The sequence below is a fragment of the Stegodyphus dumicola genome, chromosome 10 (assembly GCF_044657685.1).
Source record: "Stegodyphus dumicola isolate Sdum_Otavi_A_Nest chromosome 10, ASM4465768v1".
Taxonomy (NCBI): domain Eukaryota; kingdom Metazoa; phylum Arthropoda; class Arachnida; order Araneae; family Eresidae; genus Stegodyphus; species Stegodyphus dumicola.
In genome coordinates, this window is record NC_140777.1 from 146,728,770 (window position 1) to 146,751,807 (window position 23,038).

The following is a 23,038-nucleotide window of genomic DNA, read 5'->3' on the forward strand; positions in this document are numbered from 1 at the left end:
AGAGGTCCCCGACAATTACAGCCCAAACATGCACTGGAAAGCGATGTTGGGCAGCAGGTGGTCTCATGCCATGGGGATTCTCGCCAGCCCATAAATGCGCATTTGGCGATTGAACACACCATATCGCGTGAAGTACTCTTCATCCGTAAATAAAACGTAGGATGGAAAATGCACTTCTTGGCTACAGTGGTCGAGATACCACCGTGCAAAACGCATACGCTCAGGATGGTCTGTGGGGAGCAGCGATGGTACTCTTTAAAGATGTTATGTGTGCAAGCTGTTGCGTTGAAAACCACGATGTACACTACTCCGGGATCCACCAACAGCAGCAGTGACGGCTCGCACGCTGGTACTCGGATTCCTTCGAATGGAATCAAACATATTTTGTTGAATGCTGGGAGTTCGAGTCGTTCGTGACCCGCCTTCACCAATCATCGTAATGATCCATATTCACGCAAATTGTGATGCAAATTAGTAAACATCCGGCTGTCCGGTGCATCTCTTTTTTTAATGACACAATCTTTCTGATTTCGTGCATTTACCTCTGCCAGTCCGTAAATGAGGTGAATATCTACCAGCTCGTTGTTCGTAAAACGTTCGACACTCCTCTGCGGGCGATGACAGCTCAAATGACTGCGCCAGTGCAGGTCTGTATCTTCCAATGCCTCCAATAAACAACACCACTTAGTCCCGAACGAAGACGTTTCCTACCATGGATTCCTATGCAAATGCAAATACTTGTGAGCTTCTTACCTGGGAATGGGACTATTCGCCGTGGAGTTTTCACCGTGGCCGTTCCGACGTGGTCGTTTCGCCGTCAAGACATATTTTTCTTTACACGACTGTATTATATCCTGCCGTATTATATTAAGTTGATTTAAATTAATAACTCTGTTTAGTTTAATAATTTAATTTAATTTGATAAATAATACAACATTTTATATAAAATGTTTTTGTGTACAGTTTTATATAAATACACAGTGAAACCTCACATATTAATTTTAAGTGAGTAAGGTGCTGACACTATTCCGAAGTAATTCCGTTATCCATTCAGAGTTCATAAAAATGCGAATTTCCTGCTTGTATGAGGGATTTTTCTGAACTAGCCGATTAAAATGTTAAGAAATTTTGACGAATCATGTAAATATTATACCCGCATAATTTTAAAATCTATAATATAACTTCTGCTATATCAGGAGTTTAGCCCCAGTTCTCTTTAATACTGACACAATTTTCCAACTAACGATGCGTAATTTCTTTATATCTCATACTTGTAAATAACTATATATATTAAAAGCAACTTTTATTAAGTATACAAAAAGGTAAACAGAATTATTAAACTAAATAAATTTAATACGACTGTAATACGGCAAGATAAAATACAGTCAGGTGAAGAAAAATATGTGCTGACGGCGAAACGTCCCGATGGCGAAATATCCCGACGGCGAAACAGTCAGGGCGAAACGGCCACGGTGAAATTATGACGGCGAAAAGTCCAAGACCCTCCTTACCTCCCCTTAAAATTTGTCCAAATAATCGTGAGACACCTTGTATACAATTGTGTTTATAGAAGTTTGTGCTATATCTCTGTGCTAAGGAAAATAGGTTTCCAATTTTATATGAAAATTATGTTATTCCATCATGAGAATTATGTATTCATGAAAAATAATTTACTTGTTATTTTATTGCGTGTTTATTTATCCGTGTGATTACATACAGAAATTATGTTATTCCAGCATGAGAATTATGTATTCATGAAAACAATTTAATTGTTATTTTATTAAGCAGTCATTCATCTGTGCGAATACTTACAGAAATTGTGTTATTCCAGCATAAGCGTTATGGTTTTATAAAAAATAAACGGTTATTTTATTACGTGGTCCTTTATCTGCGTGATTAAATACATAAATATATCCCATTTTTATGTTTAACAAATTTTCTTAGCATAAAAATATCTGTCATTAATATTTTCGTTTACTCATAGGTCCTAAAAATTTTCAAACAAAATACTCATTATAGATTTTGAGCCTCCGAAATTTTATTACCTTGCCTGGGTATGTGGCTGGGTGTGGTAAGACCATTTAAACGTTAAACTTAGTAATGCAAATAAGTGAAGATCTCACATCAATTCTTTTAATACTTAAATTTTAAACATGGGAGAAAGCGTATTTTATATGCGAACATGACCATAAAAATGTAATACGTTATGTCTCTGTTAGAACGCGGTATGGCTATTGTTACCAAATAAGTTACCGCAATATTTTAACGTTACATTTGTTATTACTTAATTCAGAAAAAAATATAGATACAAACAAAAGGCCAAATCTTTGCGGTGAAGAATCCTCATCCACCACCTTTAGTTCGAGCGATACTGTAGAGACAGACAAGATTTTTGATGCGGGAGACATAAAAAAGGTGCAAAACCCTCGCCGGGATTCGAGCCTGGACCTCTCGAATACGCGCCGAGTGTACTTCCGTTACATCATGAAGGCATACAGAAAGGAGAGAGGAGACTGAATGCACATAGAACCGATTATAGCTTAATCAAATTTAATTTTTCCAAAAGAAATAATTTACAGTTCTGGAACTTTCCACGAAAATTATCATACAACTCTAATAGTATCACAGAGCACAATTAGTCGTTATACTTCAAACTACTAAGAACGTTAAACACGGAGCAGTACAAAGAACATATAGGAATCAAGTAGTTACACATAGACCGGATGGAAATGCTGTCAAATTTGGCGACAAAAATTAGTTGCCAAAATCGTCGTCGGCAAACTTTCATTTTACATTACACATAAGATACTACAATTTGAAAGATAACTTCACTCTTATTCACATATATACAAAAATTCTTAACAATACTTATTAATTATGTATGGCTCAAGCACCTAAAATAGGGTGGGTATCTTAAAATGTTTAAGAGCCGCAGATCTAGGAAATGGAATTTTGTTTTTATCCCTTAACATTCTTAAAACTTCCGTATATTTTATAATGCCATGCATTGCCTTCTACTTTTTTATGCAATTTGCTCACACATCTGTTAATTTCTCTTGAAATCTTTTTAAGTACGCCGAGAAATGTTCGTTCCCAGTTACTGTCTGATTAACGAAATTTCTTTACTGTTTACTCAAAGTGGAATCTGTTCTTAATGCGGATCCCTTCGCCAGCATATCGACTTTCTCATTAGCAAAAAATACTAAAGTACGCTTTTACCCAGTTCTACCGGATTTTATGAAAGTTAGAATGTTCAGTGTAAATCTTTAAAAGTAAGGAAATTTTTAAATAAAAATATCAGTTTTAGGAAAATTACGAAATTAAACTTTTTGTACGGTCCATCGATCCTCAGGGAACCGTATAAATTTGTTTTCTAAAATTTTATGCTCATTCTTAGAAATTAAATACAAAACGTTTAACCATCGTACAACAGAAACTGATTGAGATATTTTACTTCAAAATTTTGGGCATTTAACGCTACTTTCAAATTGACTTGAAGGATCAGAAATAAAAATATTGTAATAATTCAACAGTGATTTATCATCTTAAATGCCAGTCAATGATATTCTTTTATGATTTATTAATGTGTAACAATCTTTAATCTAGAATTTTATTACAATTCGCACGCCGAAATATTTTCACATAAACAATTTGTAAAGTTTTCATATGCTAATAATTCATATTTAACACTCTCATGAAATTTCAGTTAATTAGAGTCATCATTTAATAGTGAGCAAAAGCCGCTTCTGGAAAAATAGGAGCTCCACAACTCCGCAACTTCTCCACTTTCTCTTCTCCCTCACCTTCCTTTTCCTTCCAAGCACTTCTCTTCTCCATCCTTTCTCACTTTCTTTTATGGTAATCAGCCGGAAAACCGTTTCCTAAGGTTTTTCTCTGAATGGTTACGAAAAACATGTTAATTATTATTATACTTAATTATAAATCAAATGAAATTCAGCAGAATGATACTTTGAACGAAAGGTTTGCATTACATCATCATATGATGTTAATTAATAAATTTCCTTTTCGCGCCAAATAGAGAAAGATTCTTCCACTTAGTTTAATTGTAATTTAAAGCTCTAACAATGACCACTTCTCCCATATTTTTAAACTTTTATTTTATTTATAAGAATTAAACTTAATGTACAGTTACCATCCCGAAAATATCAATGAGTAAAATAAAAATATTAATTAGCTGGATTTTTGGATGGGTGTATTAATTAACTGTAATGTTAAACATTTTTTAACACCGAAAAAGGAAAAAGGGACCTTACAGCAGAATTTCCTTTTAAATGCAAAGAAGTATTATTTTCTGTACACAAAAAAGAAAATTTAGCTAAATTTCTCATGTAAATTTGTATGCAAATCAATTTGAAAAAAAAAAAAAGTATTGTAGAGCATACTTTAAATGCGAAAATATAATAAAATATTTACCCTCCAAAAGCTAAAATCTTCTTTAAAAGGATGTTTCCCTTTTGCCTGATTTTCTCCCTGAATATACATTGCACATATATGTAATATTAGTTTTCGATTACCTTAGAATTAGCTTTGGAAATGAAGTAAATGATGTTTCCTTGAAGTACGAAAATTTTACTTTTATTAATGAATTTAATCAAACGGATTCAAAAAGATAATCAAAAGATTCTCTATCTGAATTTTAAACCACTGAGCTGCCTTTGAGTTTGAATATTCACTTGAGGTTTTATCGATCATGTAGAAAATACAACATCGCGTGTGAAACTAACTAAATGTTTTGTTTATGCTGCAAACAGACCTCAAATCTGAATATCCGTGTTAAATTAGCGTCAAAGCTTAATGTATTCTTTTTTATTATAAAAAGTGTTATTCGATATTCCTACAAACATACCACAGCTTGTCGTTCAAGATGACTGTCCTAAAGTTGGTGCTGTTGGTATTCATTTCGATAAAATTTTCTGAAGGAGAACACTACAACTTTATTTTGAATGTTACCAATGTCTTAGATCAGGCGTGGGTATATGCTGAACATTCTGTGGACACGAAAATACAGTGCGCATCACTATGCTTTCAGGATAATGAATTTTGCTTTCATTTTGGTTATAAAGATGGTAAGTGCAAACTACTAATTGACTCCGTGGATGAGAGAGTTTGCTCCGTGGATAGCTGTAAAGATCCAGGCATGAAGATCTACAAAGTGAGTATTTTACCGGTGAAAAATATGTGCATGTACTAACAGAAGTCTTCTACCTGAAATCGAAGACATTGGGACTAAAGTAGGAGCTGGAACGAAGCTTGAAAGATACGTATACTTCTTCCCCTTGGGAAATAGGATCTCATATTTTTATGTCTTCACGTCAGAATAACTTTAAATGTCGTTAATTCTGGGTTCTCATACCGGAATTAACGATAGTTAAAATTAAACTTGGTTGCTAATTAAATTTAACCTTGTAGAGACATTAGGTTAATTGGAAAAAGCCGGAGAGATGAAAAATTAGTAAACGCCTTCGCCGGGAATCGAACCACGGACCTCTGGAATACCGGTCCAGCGTGCAGAACCACTACACCACGAAGGCACGCTAGGAAGGTGGGAGAAGTACCTTATAACCTTACAAGATAATTCCATAATTCTTTGTGACTTAGCCCCGGGACGAAAGTCATCCCAGTGCACTAGGAAAGATACATATTCTATGCTTTAAATACAGTAAAATGTTTTATATAAGTATGATAAATTAATATTATTATTGAACATCGTCCTCTATAAAGTGATCTTTTTCAGAAAATGTGACAGTTTATAAAATTGTTTGGAATTGTGAGTAATCCAGCTTCAAAAGATACATGATAATTATACAGTAGATTTAATAACCCAACTTTTATTACGTTAAGAGGGTAGGGAAACTTTAAATTAAGCCTTCCGTTAAAGAATGAAATTACCAGTTTCCTCATTTTGGCACGGTTTCGTCGATATGGAGAAGAATATCCATACAAAACCCTTGACTCGGCTCACAAGAGACATTTCCATCCTTTTATAGAAGAGAAACTGCAGAATAATACAATATACTTTACTACTCAGCATGTATATCTTATACTATAAAGCTTGGGTGTGCTGCGTTAACCATGAGGCCGATTATTTATAGGTCAAGAGGGTTGCATCACACTCTATTACTTTACTATAAATGTTTTAATTCTTTTGTAGTCTTCCCAGAGACGACTTATGCGTTTATTATTTCTGTCTTTTTAGTACTGGTGAATCTATTCATACTTTAATAATTTGAATGTTTTGGTCGGAAAACAGTTTTATTCAGTTCTCGAGACATTTTAATACACTTATTTAGCTCTACTTTTTCATACATTATATTATTTAGGATATATAAACTCTACTTCTGAGAAGATAAATATGATGAATTACATAAGTTTGACTAACGCACAGAGTAAACATTATTGTGAAAGTGAGGAAAAGTTTCTTGGAGGGGAAAGTTTCAGATTTGTATCAGGTAAAGTTTCAGATTTGTATTAGTTTCAGATTTGTATCAGGTCTGTTCATGTTGTTCTGGTTCTTGTCCTTGAAACCTTATTGCTTTAATTTCCATAACAAATGAAGCTAAAATAGTGTTCGAAAAGAGAATATATAACTCCAAGAACAATCACGAAACAGATGAGTAACTTTGCTTTCTTAACTGAATCCTAAAAAATTAGCATTAATACAAATATCTTCACAAGAAAAATTATATCTTATTTTTATTGCAATTGTATAAGGTTATTTATTAAAAATACGGGATATTAGACGAGCTTTCTAATATTATGTATATAAAGTAAATCAAAATTGTCAATGACGTTATAATGTTTGTTTTAATTAACACGATTTCTTTTGTTAAAAAATTTAAGTTACACTCTTACTGTTCCATCTGCTTCCACCAAAATGGGTGAAAGAGAGAAGATCTATAAAGGAGAAAGTATTTAATTTTAAGGGAATGTTACTTAGCATCATTAGTGACCTTAAAACAACTCCTGTGACTGCATGCGAGTTGAAAATCTTCTAGCTGGTGAATTTTCTTTTTCCTGCTACATACGAGAAGTAATTTATTAAAATTACCGAGATAAATCATAAAATGTAAATTAATTCGTGGATTGTACATGATTTCAATTTATGTATTGTGTGTTAGTCTCGCAAGGAGCAAGAGTAAAGTGGTGATAAGTTAGTTTAATACTCCTAGTTGAAGTCTAAAATAAGTTTTCGTTGATTTTATTATACTGTTGTGTTGATTCAGAATTCTGAAATTTTAGAAGACGGGACGAAAATTTGCCTTTCATGTTTTAAGGTTAAACTAATAGTTTTAGTTTAAGTAAAACAATTTTTAATATAATATTTTTAACATAAAGTTATATTTTTATTTTTATTTGTAGTTAAAACGGGAAGAAGTACCTACAGAAGCTCTCAGAAAAGGTAATTTAAAATCGTAATCTTGTTCCTATGAAAATAATATTTTTTACCATTATTAAATTTTATGAATACTCTGAGATATAGAATTCTATCTTGAATCATATGAAAAATTTAATATTCTTATTTCACAACGTATTATTGCTACATATGTTGTACAGACATTAGATTTTTTCGAAGTTGGCGATGTGAAAAATGAGCAATGCCCTCGTCGGGACCCGAACCACGGACCTCTCGAGTGTGCTGATCATTACACCACGAAGGCATACTACGAATGTGGGAGATAAACTTTATATTCTTCCCCTTTTAAAGGGCAACTGGGGTTTAAGGGACCCAATTGCCAAATTCTGTTGGTAGAGAATCATCAACTATCACTTTCTTAGTTCGAGCGTCACTGGAGAGACATTAGGTATTTTTGAAGCAGAAGAGGTGAAAAGTGAGCAATGACCTCGTCGGGACTCAAAGCACGGACCTCCCGAATAAGCGCCGAGTGTGCTGACTATTGCACTATGAAGGCATGCTAAGAATGAGGGAGAAATACCTTGTACTATTTACCTTATAGTAACATCTAGAGAGGGCTTTCGAATGGTTAGACTACAAAGGAATTGTGCGCTATGACTTATTGTCACCAAATAAAGTTATAAATTCCGAAAAATGCTGTTTCCAGACAGCAGCTCTAAAAGCAGAAATTGAAGCAAAGCTTCCAGAACTGCCCAACTATCGAGGTGTTTTCTTCCATCATGACAGTGTTTGACCCCACATTTCAATGAATGTCAAACAGATTTATTGAATAAGGCTGAGATGTTTTGTGTCACCCCTCATATTCATTGCATCTTGCTCCGTTGGACTTTATTCTGTTCAGGTGACTTCAAAATTCTTTGAATGGAAAGGAATTTATTTTTTTGGAGACTGTCAATATCATCTCAATAACATGTTTTTACAAATAAATCTCTTGACTTTTTTTAAAAAGATGTTTTCAGATAGAAAAAAATGATTCCATGAAATGTTTTTATGCTTTTGTACTACTTCATTTTCATATATCATAAAAAAATCACAGAACGTTCCGGATGACCCAATATTTAAAGAATTTACAACTCCCTCAGTACTCTATCTTTAATAGGTCTAACAGAAAAGCATTTCAAATGAAACGACTTCAACAGGTTTAAAGTGTTATGCGCAATTAATTATTAATAAAATTATATCGTATGTCTATACATCACATATGCAACATTCCTTAAAGAACTTGAAGTTATATGTTCGTACTCTACCACCAGCAGTGAAAACTCCCTCAGTACTCTATCTTTAATAGGTCTAACAGAAAAGCATTTCAAATGAAACGACTTCAACAGGTTTAAAGTGTTATGCGCAATTAATTATTAATAAAATTATATCGTATGTCTATACATCACATATGCAACATTCCTTAAAGAACTTGAAGTTATATGTTCGTACTCTACCACCAGCAGTGAAAACTCCCTCAGTACTCTATCTTTAATAGGTCTAACAGAAAAGCATTTCAAATGAAACGACTTCAACAGGTTTAAAGTGTTATGCGCAATTAATTATTAATAAAATTATATCGTATGTCTATACATCACATATGCAACATTCCTTAAAGAACTTGAAGGCCATAATATGAGACCTAAATTCGTACTCTACCACCAGCAGTGAAAAATATTTATAGATTTCTTTAGAAGAATTAAAAGCATTTTTAGTTCGTCTTTTAAATACTTAAAGCATCTTGTAAAGTTTCTTCTTTTGTGTCTTCATATATCATTTAAAAACACTCGTTTTCTTATTCGCTGTTTTCACTAAATTATTTCTTCGTATAAAGAGAACAAAATTTCAGACAGCTTTTCTAATTAAGCAAAATTAAGAATAAATAATTTATATATATTATTATAAAACAATATGAATGCAATTTTATGCAGTATTTTTAATCGAGCAGTTTTTAGTTTTAATCGAGCAAGTTTAACTGAGTAATTTTTAACTGAGCAAGTTGAAATCGAGCAAGCTATCCTAGACTATTATTCTCAGTTAAAATCTGAGTTTATTTCACTTCTCTGATTAGTGACAAAACTTGTCTTCCTTAATTCTCTGTATATAATGCTAGTATCTATACAATGTACTAAGTGCAACCTTAGCACTTTTCGAAACACTCTATCTAGCTTTATACTGTATTGAGAAGTTGTTTCCACTGTAGAACATAAATCAACGTATATCATATATGTAACAAAATAAAATAAAATGACTGAAATAATACATATTTACTGGTTTTTACTACTTCCAGCCAAGAACAGTTATCTTATCATTGCAATTAAATTATTATTTTGTCTTTAAATCTGCTCCTATTTGCAATAATAAAGCCTAATATTATCTAGGAAATAATGAGAGTGTTACAATCCGAGAGAGTTAAACGCTAACTCTCTGCTTTAATCTACTTAGCAGTGTTAGGCGCTTAGTTTGATCACCATACCTTCAACTAAAAACTGATTAAAATTTTATTTAAAGGTTTAAGCAATAAATTCCAAGTTCTCCCATTCTTAAACTAATCCATATTCCTTCATCCACAGAAGAAATAGTCCATAAACTTTACATCTTTTCTTCATCATGTAGGAAATAATACTCAAGAGAAGTTTGAGTTAATAAATGTACAGCAATTTTGCTTATCGTAAAAGAGAAGAATATACCAGTGTTTAGTTCAGCTCGAAATGTGTTTTCGCTAGATTCTTCGAGATGTTTATGGTCATGTGCCCAGAAGAATCAGGATTCGGCCCTCACGCTATCAGAGAAGCAATTAATTTCAGCGTTCATTCATGGCAATACTATGTTGGAAAATATTGCCATTAACACATCAAAACAACTTAATAGCGCTACTACTAACGTTACAAACAAATAGCGCTAATACTAGATGAAAAAAAAGGTTATCAGTAAATAGCCTTTGACTGTAGCTAATTCTGGGATCCCGCCCACTGGGCCATAATATGAGACCTAAATTCTATATTTAATACCTAATAATGATTAAAAGTATACTTCGACCTTATCCACGTCCTTTATGACAAGCGGTATCGTTGCAAGTAAACTAGGAGTTTGTAAACACGCAATTATAGCTTTGGTTAATTATGTGTTTGTGTCATGTTACAGTACATTTATTTATATACTATTTTTTACACATAAATTTTACTTGGAATGGCTAAAAGTATGTTTAAGTAAAATCTACTGAATTTAAAATCGGATGTTTAAAAAAAGAAGTACATGGATTTTTATATTTTTACAATAATAATAATTTTGTAATTTTTGTAATTTAAGTTTAAAATACTTTTAGAAGACTTTTTCATTTCATTCAGTAACAACTACTACAAAAGCGGCTACACCTACTACTACTACAGAAGCTATTACAACTTCTACAACAGAGCCTGTTACAACGTCTACTACTGAGGAGGCTGCTAATACTACTACTACTGCTGTTGCTACTACTACTACTATTGCTACTACTACTACTGATGTTACAACTACCACTACTACAACAAAAGGTACTGAACTCTACTTTTATTATTTTCATAGCTGTTCATAAGGTAACTGAACCTCTCCTTTACTTTGTACAAACATTTTGCTTTCTTTATTATTTAATCATAAAATGATCGAAACATACAACTTTAACTCCATATTTAAGAATGTATATACATACAGTTAAACTTCTTTAAGAGGTTGCTTTTAGAACCAAAAAAGAAAAAGAATGATTTGTTATCCGGTTGACATGTTATCTAGAGTTGCATTAATTGTCTTTTCTACGTATAAATGAGCAAAATATTTAAATGCATAAATAAAATTGAGAAATAATTATTTTAAAACTTTGATAATGTATTTTAAAGCAAATACAGGACATAAATCTATAAGAGAGTAAATACCATATAATTTTGAAGGAATGTTTTTGAAACAAAGGTTCGATTTGTGGAATAACCTTTAACAATTCTGCTCTCAGTTTCATTCAAACATACGTGATGTTTCTAAGTTGTTTCCTCAACAGACATTGTATATTTTTCAACGATTCCCAAACTCTCCAAAACATTCTTTTCTGTTGTTGCTCTTCAGAACATTTGAAATGATTACTAAAAATTTCTTTGCAGTCATTTTGGAAGTTACATTTCACCAAATTTCCTTCCTTAATCAACGATATGTGAATCTCCTTTCAAAACACTGGGCGAAAGTGGGGTAAAATCTAAACCACTGATTTTTTCTCTACTTAAGGACCATGCGATAGGATTGTAAAAGATGATGGAATGGGACTTAAAGAATATGTGCATCTATATCGCTAAAGAAATAGATAGCTATCATATGTTTGCCCTCTTGATTGACTGAAGCTAATGGATTCTTAAGGCGGAATACGAGTGAAGTTACGTTCTGGAGAAAATGTTTAAACGAAAATGAAACATATTTTCTTTTTGGAGAACATGTAATTTTATTCACAATTTTATACAAAATGTCAGCTGATATCAAAAATTAATATCTGAAAAGTGACGTAATAACCAATGTACATTATGTAGAAATGAAATAAAAATGGGTCAGAACCAAAATATCTAACCAAATAAGTGGAATGTCCGTGATACCACTGTAGGAAGTATAATTGTGTATTCATACCCAACAATAATTAGGTTATTGTTTTATTTTGTGGATGCAATAGTCTACTCATTAATGTGCATGATCATTTGCAGGGCTACTATTAGTTCACGTGTATGTAGTACCCCATCTAACATTTACTAATGAGCCGCCGCACTGATCGGTATAACGGTTAGCGATGTATCGGCTGCCGTATCATTGAGCTTGGGTCTGAGGACAGGAGAAGGCCTTTTAGGCATATATTATCTCTGTGGTATGCGGTATTTAAAATATTGTTGAACCTAAAAATCCTCTCGATAGATTTGTGGTAAGAGAAAAATGGTAAGAAATCCTCGGATTTGTTCTTTGGGGTATTCACCATCAAAAATGTGCAGAAGTTACCTTGGGCAACTTTCTCAGTGATGAAATGGCTAAATGACCATTGGAATTGACCTTTCCTGGCGCATGCATTAAGTTGCAAGAACCCGGCCATATGAGACAACAATAAATGTTATTAATGAAATAATGGATATCTATCGTAATTTATCATAAATAAGTATGCAGTTAAAAACCTGTATTTTTTAAATTTAGAATCCGCAGTATATTACTGCCGGAAATATGTTTTGAAGATCACGACATTCATCGTACCAAGGACTCAGTGCACTAGGACGAAGGGGCACCCAGACCTAGCTAGATCGAAGCTGCTTTTGTACAGTTAAACGCCCTAACCCTTAGAGGCTATCGAAGAAGGCATAACCCCCGGTCAAACCAAGGGGATAAGTTTTATTTCACAAAGTCTGGGTAATTGCAGCGGAAGTGCTTGTCGTTGGTAAGAGCCTTGAGCAGTCCGACTTTAGCTCAGTTGCGCCCCCCCCCCAATTTTGCATGGAGGTAGGAAAGGGAGGAGGGGACAACCCGCGCTAAAAGTGAAGCACTGCTTTGAAGCTTGGGTCACCAGATGGGGTGTTCTTTGTTCACATTCAGAAGCTCCCTTGACAAGATTCTGATAGTATTTCGACACACGAGAGTTCCATAGAAATCGAAAAAGGGACACTTTCGCATGAAAGAAACATTCATAGTGTGATGGATAATAGCAATTTGTATAGTTTAGTGACATTTACGCAAAAATCACATCTTGGTTATTTTTCGATAACTAACAACAGCGATTTTGATTATGAATTTCTTTTATAAAATTATAAGCTGTTGCACTACAAAAATACAGATTTTAAGAAAAATGTTATGCTTAAAGAATGAAAAATACCTTACGGTACATTTAAAATTGTATACACCTTTCGATACCCTTGATAGAGTATTCGCTACTTTTATTTTATTTTCCAAACGTCAAAATGTTTTAAATAAAACAAATTTTTTTCACATCCATATATTATTGAAACATGTACCTTTTAAAATTTTTTAGAGGAGAGGCTTTACTGCTGCTCATTTTAAACCCATCGTTTTAATTTTATATATCTGAAAAATAATCACTTTGGGCTTACACGTTTTATAAATATAAAAGTATGTATGTTAAAATATTTGTAATTAGGCACATAGGTCAGATTAAGTTTTTATTAAATAGAGTAACGCATGCAAGGGCTATCTGCCTAAAGAGAGAGATGCCATCGTGGAGGAATTTTGAAGAAAAACTGACCTTTGAATGGGTATTAAAAATAATACTTATAATTTTCATTCAAATTATATTCATATATATTTTTTATGTAAAACTTTCGGGTGTATGCTAAATTAGTGTAAATTACTATACACGAAAAATATAGTGAATGCACAGAAATTAAAGATTTGCACATGCCGGAAATGAAAAATAGGAAATATGTATGGGCATTTATGCATGTGCTTGCAAAAAGCATGTATCTGCCTTTGACAAAATACTTAAATATTCATTAAATTATTTATAAATGTATTTGAAATGAAGAATTTATTCACTTATAAACAACTGTAAAAGTACTGTGAAGAAATCTAATTATTAAATGTATCTAATTTATAATGATTATAAATGTTATTTAAATATATAATAACCTTAATATTGAATTGTAAACATAAATTGAAATCCTGTTGACAAATACGTTATAAAACTATTTAAGCAAGAATTGTTCGTATTGGAAAGCAATCTGTTAAAAGGTATTGTAAAGCAAATGCTATGAGATGCGCACTTAAGAACGTAATAAAGAGTTTTGGAATATGTATTGTTGTAATGAAGGGTAAAAAAAATCTGATAAGTATAATTAAAAGAATTATTCCCCTTACATTTTATAGTAACTCAGTTATAAGTTTTAAATAATACTTAAAAAAAAAAAAAAAAAAAACTTTTTTATTCCCTTTCAGAAATGTTCAGAGAAAGTCAAGTACTATTTAATACCTATTTAATTATTATGAATTAGCGAAATACTTATTTAAAGTATTTCGCTAATTCCTAATAATTCTCTAATTTAAAATGAACCGAATAGAGCATTAATTATAAATTGACTTACATTTTTCGATTTAAAAGATGCTTCAGAAGCCAAAAAATCATGTCATATTTAAGAAAGTATTTTAGGAAGAAGCTTATAGAAAAGAAATAATGCATAATTTTAATATTAATAATACAATAAACATTGATCTTAATTTTTGTACCTTAACCGAATAAAATCGAATTATCTTAATTTTTTTTTCTAATGTAATTAACGAAAAATTTTGTGAAAATATTTCATTCAAATTAAACCATTCTGAGAAAACTGTCCTGGGAAAAGTATAGCATTTAATTCCGTTCAGAATGAAATGTTGTTTAAAAATATGTTGTTTTCACATACTTAGGACTCTGAAGTGTTGTAGAAAAAATAAATATATACATTTATATGTATATTTACGACGTAATTACAAAATATTTACATCCGAACGCGTCAAATCCCATAGAACTCAATGGTAAATGACCCAATGTTTTGGTCACCACGTAGGGATCGCCGGTGCTTCAGAGCAGGGTACGGGAGAAACCTGTTTAGGGCGACTCCATCTTACTTCCTACCTCCATGCAATTTTGAGAGAGAGCACCCCTGGGGTATGGGTGGCAGGGTCTCCCACCCTCTTTCCCTACGACCAGTCTCCCGAGAGAACTTTCGGCTCGCCCCACATTTAGAGTTGTACCGTGCCCCACAGACACTATAGGTTTACAAACGTACATCCTTTTCCGGAAGTTCAACTCGGGCTCTTCTATACAGTAGTCTAAGCATTCAGCAAGGTGTTCAGTAATGTGTGCCAAGTCATGGAACTTATAAATAACAATGTGTATCTTAAATTATGAGTAACTAAATGTAAATGTGTACTAGTGTTCTATAAATGTAAATGTGTAACAATGTTTCAATTCCAAGTAATGTGTACTAAGCATTCAGCAATGTTGCAGTAATGTATAGCAATTATAATTAAGCAAGTTCTTACTTTCAAATCCTCAGTAATGTGTACTAAGCGGTAATGTAATGTACGGAATTCATAAACATAATGAAAAATAATTTTTTTTTGGCACAAAGTAACATTCATCCATTACTTTCGATGAAAGTTAAATAGTCTCGAAACCACGGTTATATGCATAATTAATTGCGATGTGCCACCGAATTTTGCATGCTAAAGAAAGATTTCCCATTGAACGTCCTAAGTCGTGATCAGAGTTTTTAATTGGACAGTTTATTCTACGGAGCTACACATAAAGTTAGATTTCGTATTTTTAAAGCCACTCTACTCCGAACGGCTGAAACCACTCTCACAAAATCTCTCACTAAGATTAAAACTAAATGACTAAATGATTAAGACTAAAACTAAAACTAAATGAAAACTTACGGAACAGGGCCTATTACCATTATAATCGAATGCAAACCTGATATTGTACTAGTTTACACATCTTCTTCAATGATAACTGCAAAAAAAACAGACTATTTTAAATTAAACAGAAACATAAAAGTTCATAGCTATCTACAGAAGCTGAATCTCAGCAACTCAATTATTCAAGTCAAACTGATTGTCTTGAAAGCGTCAATACCGTATACAATATTAGTTTAGGACAGATCACAGCGATTTTTTATTAAAACAGCCTCATTTCCTGACTATCTGAAGCTAAGACTGGAAAAATAAAATTGTCAGAGAAATTCAAAACATTCTGTTCTCGTTTTCAGATGATAATAGAAAGATTCTACAATGGGTTCACACACACATGGAAAGTATGAATAAGGAAAGAATCGAAACAATCGTTAACATATTAACTTTAAATCCTAGCTTATGGGCAAGTCCGGATTAAGACTTCCAGATTAAGACCCGAAGTCCGGATTAAGACAAAAGGACTAAGAACTTCCACGTAAATTTAGGCATGTTTTTCCCCAATCCGTCTCTCTCGCTTTTGGTTTACTTGCAGTTTCATTGGAAAATTTCAATTTTAAATATTTCAAATATTGTTTCATTGTAAAATTGGCAATGGAAAATTTGTATGGTGCCCCCTTTGCTGAGTCCGTAAGGACGTTTTTGCTGTGCCGCTTTTCTTTGATGCCCTAAGCACGTGCTTATTTTGCCAATGGTTAATTCAGGTCTGTTTAAGGACGCATACAGCTTCCAGATTATTATCTGAAGGCAATTATGAAAGAACAATTATCATAACAATGATAAAGTAACTTGGGAGGAAGACAGGACTGAAGTAGAGGGTACATAATGCCTAATGAAAATAAATGCACCGCGTGATAACGGAATACCAGATCTGAGGCAATTTATCACACAGCACAGCCCACACATTCACTACATTATTCACATATTGAATTTAAAAATATCTATCCTTGAATACGGGGGACGAAGAAAATCTGTGATTCCGACCGTTATATAGATTATGACTGCTGTGTAATATTTGAGTATTCAGAGAATGATCTGAAACTTGCAGTAACTATCACGAATGGATCTGCCGGGGTTTCTGGTGTGGCACGATGTTGGTCCTCACAATTTATGATTCCACGCTGCTAAAACAAACAACGTTATTAACAAAACTCATTCATATAAACACAGAAGCTATTTCACGATACTCGAACCTTTTAGAGCAGATGATAAAGACGATGTGTTGTCAGCTAGCGGCGCACTCAACTGAACATTGAATAACGACAGGTCGATAACCACCTGTAACAATACTTACAAAGTTAAGAGTGGACGAGTACGCCAATATTGTTCTTTTAATATCACACGAAATAGAAAAAAAATCCATATATATACCCGTACACTATAGATAAACGTGATGCCTTTAGCTTAGTTGCACTTAATCACACATGCAGATTTACAGATATCATATTTATAAACGTATTATCGTGCATTATGTACAGATTTTGGATTCATAGTTACTTCTAATTGTCGTGAAACCGGCAGGAAATAGAAGTTGTGCGTTAGGCGCCAGTAAAAGTTAAACGATATGAATAAAGGATCCTTTTCGCTTTCGGTTTACGTGTGAAATTATCAAGAAGCGTTTTGTTGTAGAAGGTAAATGGACGCGGCGGCTTTGTAAGAAAGAAAACTTGACTTTCAGCAACTTGAGCATTGGCGCCATTTATTATTTACATATTCCTTTACATTTTCATATGTATTACAAACTTCGTAACAACGTTCCTCGGGGTGGGATGTATCTCGAAGAATTTCCCATGGTAAACTATAAAAGGGTAATTAATGCCCTACTCATCTTTCTTGGGGCTCTGTAGAAAATATGTAGATCACCTAATTTTATTTGCTACGTTGTTATAATTGGTTCTAAAACTCTTGTAGAATATTGCGATGGACAGTTATGCTCAAGTGAGGCGTGGTTGCGTAAGAAGATGTAGTTTAATTAATAAAAATAGGAAATGTGTGATCAGAAAAAAAGGCTTAATGTTCCTTTTGGATTAGTTTTGAAACGTGCTTTGAGTTCTAAGGAGTAAGCAAAAATGAAGAAGAAAAAGAAAAAGTAAGAAATATCTTTTGGCTTTTTTGAGGCATCGCATTTACTTGATGATCAGGAAAAGGTGGTAAGAAGCGATGCAATCTGACTGAGAAGCAGGAAGAATAAATTTTAACACGTGCTTCCCTCAAAGTTTAGCAGCATGAAAAAAAAAAGAAAAAAAAAGAAAGAATTCCACGTGATAACTGACAGAAAGGTGTGTTAGAAGGAAAGAACGAAACCAAAGTTGTGCTGTGAAGATGCTTAAGAAGTACGAGATGGATAGTAAAATTACGGAAGATGTATGGGACGCGTGTAATCGAATCATACATAATAGGATAAAAGAGATGGATATTCAAATTCCTGATTTAGCAATTTCGAAAAATTGCTTTTGACAGTTATTGATTATATACAGTCATCCTTGTATTGTGATCCTGTTTTCCGAAGTATTATAAGGAGATTGTTCGGAACTGATACTTAGCGTAATAGAGAAAATTTGTTGTACTCTATGAACGATATCGAACTATGTGAAAGACTGAAAGAGACGGTGTTCAGGAAAGAATACATAAATTCATTTGCAATCTAACTCTCAGTACCCAGCGATGTGTTATCCTTCTGTATTATAAAATTTATTTTGTTTCTTGATTGTGTGGAACCTTGAAGTCTGCAGTCGTAAGTACCCTTCAGCTTCTCTTAGATGTAGAGAGATTGTGTAAATCTGAATTTTAATTGAAAGGTAAATATTTATTAAGAGTTTAGGATATAGTTCTCATTCGTATGTTTATTGTTACTTTAATATATTAATGTGGTACTTAGGGAATTGTATAAAAAATTGATAATTTTGTAGCTAGGATTATGTGTTTCTTTAGGATTTTGTTTTCTGTCTAAGAAGGTATAGGTAAGGAATTGTAAACAGAAATATGTAAATCAAACCTTAGGTTAGTTACTTCCGGTTGTGTTTGTACTAATGTTGTCAAAATGTTTATTAGGGAGAAAGATTAAAATTTTGAAGTTTATCGCATTTTCTTATATGAATATATCCTACCAAAATCTTTGACAGAACAAGTGTACTGTGCTATTGCGAAGCAAATATTTACAGAAAAAGCAAGGTATAACTATTTAAAAAGAGTCTATGTTATTGCATATAGTATTCATAATTAGAGTATTATGTACCCATCTTTATAATGAGAATATTATGTACCCACCTCATATGATACCATTATGTATCCATTCATAATTAGAGTATTATGTACCCATCTCATATGATACCATTATGTATACATTTATAATTAGAGTATTATGTACCCATCTTATATGATACCACTATGTATCCATTCATAATTAGAGTATTATGTCGGCGATTCAGTGTTTCACGTGTGAGATATAACAACTGTTAAGAGCTTTAAAATAACATTATAGCAATTATATAAAACTCATAAACTGTCAATGTTGCGTACTCAATAATTAGATATCATCCTATAATATAGTTAAACTAACAAAATTCTATTTTGCATATCTCTTGTTCTCAACATAAGTCATTTGGTGTTGTGCAGTATCACTAAGTGTACTGCGCGTGTGACTAAAACCATTTTATTTTATGCTTCTTTAGAATTTCTTCTTTAGAATTAACAGTTGTTTTAAACTGTGCTAAACACATAAAAGCGGACACTATTTCGTTGCTTGTAACCTGACTTCCAAAATGTTTCGAGGGACGCAGTTTGAGAAACGCCTTGCTAAATAATGTAATATATCATATAACAACAAACATTGCAGGTAATATTGATCTGCGTAAAATTTGCGAATTCATTACATATTTTGTTAATATATGTGTAAAGACATTAGGTATTTTTTGCAACACCTTCGCCGGGAATCGAACCTCGGACCTCTCAATTACGCGCTGAGCGTGCAGACCACTAAACCACGAAGGCTCGTTAAGAAGGCAGGTACCTTATATATGTCTTCACAGTGTAGTAGTGTATAAAATAATCGCTTGCATAGTATTATTTGCATTGGAGGTTAATAAGTGAAGATAACTATTTTATTATCATGTATCTGACTGCATTTTCGAATCAATGCGCTTGCGGTGCTTCAGTTTCTTCAGCAGACGTCTCACATTACAATCAGGACTGTCCACTCACTTCTCCCATTACAGCCTCCTTTCCTCAGCTCCAGGGATCACATAGACTCAAAGACCTTCTTTAGGATTACTACGGACAGCGGGTCTTCAAAACCATCATAGAATCTGTCTATTCTAAGAGAAATATAATCATAGCAGATGATCAAGCATAGGCACCTGACGAAATGCAAAGGCAGCAAGCCTCTTCATGTATATATGGAAATATCTCTAAACTAACTAAACTGTTATCTAGTTTTATACTAACATACCCAAAACATTGTAAGTTGGAGCACCCAACAGCAAAAGTACTACACTAATGTTAAATCTGTTTATTAATAATAAGGTTGAAAAGATAAACAACTGAAAAAAAGGTTGCTGGTGCAACGATCAAGATAAGTGTAGTGCCCACTGAGAGGTGAAGCAGGCGGAATAATAATAAATAATAATCTCCACGTTTTTTCTGTTTTGGTATTTTCAGAAATCCCTAACCACACGGCGTATTAAGCCTTCGAGTTCTTGTCAGTTGAATATATTCTCTGTGTATATAGTGTATATAGCGTATATGTAGGAACTGAGAAATTTGTACTGTTCCTTGTACAAAGCTTGGTGCTAAAGTTTGTACAACCAACCGCAAACTTGCAGTCCTTGCCACGATGGATTCCATGGGCTTGTTCTGTTGTTACTCAAACATTAAAGGTCATTAATAAGACTTTTGGCATAGCCAGAAGAACTGTCACTAGATGGCAGTGCCATAAAAAAAAAAAAAAAAAAAAAAAAAAAAAAAAAAAAAAAAGATAGAGCTTCCATCTATTGGTCGAAGTATTTTTAGACCCTTTTTTCTAAAATTGTTTCTCTTTCTCCGTTACATGTCTTAGCTGATATCCTTTTTCTCCCCTACAGGCGAGCGTTTGAATGTAATAAGTGTGCTTCTCAATGCGAATAGAAGTTTCCGAATTTTTAGGAAAAACAAGAAATATAGAATGAAAACGACTCTAATTAAATGAGTGTTTGTGAATATTCTAAATATAGTATAAAGTCATGTGCTCATAATATTGCCATGTGCAATTATACATTTGTGCAACTGAAGCTTAATATACTGACCCTGAAAAAGTGAAAAAATAGAATATACAAACAGCACATAGCTGAATGAAAAACAATATCCTATACAAGCTTTTATAATGTATTTACGTCTGTTAAGACAGGCCTTCTTTTGGTACATCTCGATGCCAACGATGTTAGTCCGTAGGGATTTACTCTCAGGCTACAAAATATATATAAATTCTTCGACAAAATTTAAATAAGTGAATTAACACTTTCAGAATGGATCAGATATCTTGACGACAGGGAAATTAAGAAGTGAAACTCTTTTGTGTAATTCCTCCCGCCTCCCATTTTATATATAAATTTTACCTTCTAAAAAACAAGAGAATAAAATTGCTGCATGTACCGATCGCATCTGTTGGAGGACTGAAAGAAGAACATTTATGTAATTAATAAGCGTATGTGTATAGATGGGATAATATTATTCTTAGTTACTATGTACTATTTTTTTTTCTTTTTCACACTCTGCAGTTTGAAGCATCTACTAAAATACGAGTAAAAACACAATTTCTTCTTAATTTACTTAATATAAGCCAGGGGGTTCTCATTATTGGTTAATAAATGTTTAAAGAAATTAAACAAACAGAAAATTGTAAAATGTATGGTCGTGTTCACAACATTATATTATAATAAATATCAAGAATTGGTTTGCAGGCAGAAAGACACTGAGGTTGTCATATGTGATAATAGATGGATGTCCATTCCAAACACGATTTAAAGTTTCGTTTGAACACCTTCTAGAGATTGTATCTCCAGGGAGAATTGATTTTATCGTCTGCCTGTTTCATTTTCCAGTTTATCGTCATAGGGAGGGAGAATAAGTGGCCTTGGCTAGAGAATATAAGTGGCCTAGGATTATGAGAGGTTAAATCAACTGCCCTGAAATGTGCATGCAAAGACTTTCAAGCCAAGAAATATCAAAAACTGGTCATTCACGTGGAAGAGATCATGTTCTAAATTCATTACGTAATTAATCATCATACTGAGTAAAAGTCTAAAAAAAGTTTCTAAATTTCCTAACTCACACAGCAATAAAGAACAGAAACAAATACGAGAGCATGAAACGCTCAAGAAAATATAATAATTAAACAAATACACAACATGTATTTAAAGAGCGAATACGATTTTTTATCGCATTAGATGCTCAAAGTATACATCCTTCTCCTGGAGACTCAGTTCGTTGATTTTGTACTGTTTATAACAAAGATATGAGGAGATCTCTATTAAACTGTTGTTTTTTATCATAATGCTTGTTCCATAAAGCCCATATAATTAGTGGTTTGATTTTATAGAATTTTGTAGCTTTTACATTCTCTTAAATTGGGTGCAATAGAATTAAGCGAAACATAATTTACGATAAAATGCACTTCTTTGCTGCGCCATCAATTGATGAGTTGATATTGACACCTTTTGAAGAAAGGTTATACTCTTCATTAGCTGTTTGACTGAATTTCAGCCTTTTCTACTCTTCATTAGCTGTTTGACTGAGTAGCTGTTTGACTGTAGTGTCAACATCGTTTTAAAAAATTAAAAAGTAGGTTAACCTTCTGAGAAATCCCATAGTTCCATTTTATTAAAAGACTAATACATTATTCTCTTTTCTTCCCATCTGGAAAAGCAGCACCAGACCAAAAACCTTTCGAATGCAAACCACCAAAGGCAGCAGAAGGAGATGTGGACTGTCAGAACAACATGTTACTTTTAAGAGCCATGGGATCGTAAGTATACTGCATTTTCATTTCCATCCATTTCTATAAGATTATTTTAAAATTTAATAGTAGGTTAAATTTTTAAGACTGAATATCTTACATGTACACATAAAAAAGAACTAGTAAAACCAGAAAATTTCTGAGGTTTTTCTTTTGAAAGCGATGCAATCACTTGAGAATAACATGAA

At 32.9% G+C, this 23,038-nt stretch overlaps 1 protein-coding gene and 1 non-coding gene across 2 annotated transcripts in view; one reads left to right on the forward strand and one right to left on the reverse strand.

Annotated features, from left to right (window-relative positions):
• LOC118201080 (uncharacterized) overlaps positions 1 to 23,038 on the forward strand; it is a 54,554-nt gene that overhangs the window by 19,998 nt on the left and 11,518 nt on the right. Inside the window, exons 5-7 of the mRNA XM_035373105.2 lie at positions 7,381 to 7,420; positions 10,762 to 10,947; positions 22,763 to 22,859. Coding sequence (XP_035228996.1) covers positions 7,381 to 7,420; positions 10,762 to 10,947; positions 22,763 to 22,859 — 323 coding nt within the window. The remainder of the gene's footprint in view (positions 1 to 7,380; positions 7,421 to 10,761; positions 10,948 to 22,762; positions 22,860 to 23,038) is intronic.
• Positions 5,479 to 5,552, reverse strand: TRNAT-GGU (transfer RNA threonine (anticodon GGU)). Its single transcript has one exon. It is a non-coding gene; the product is annotated as a tRNA-Thr (tRNA).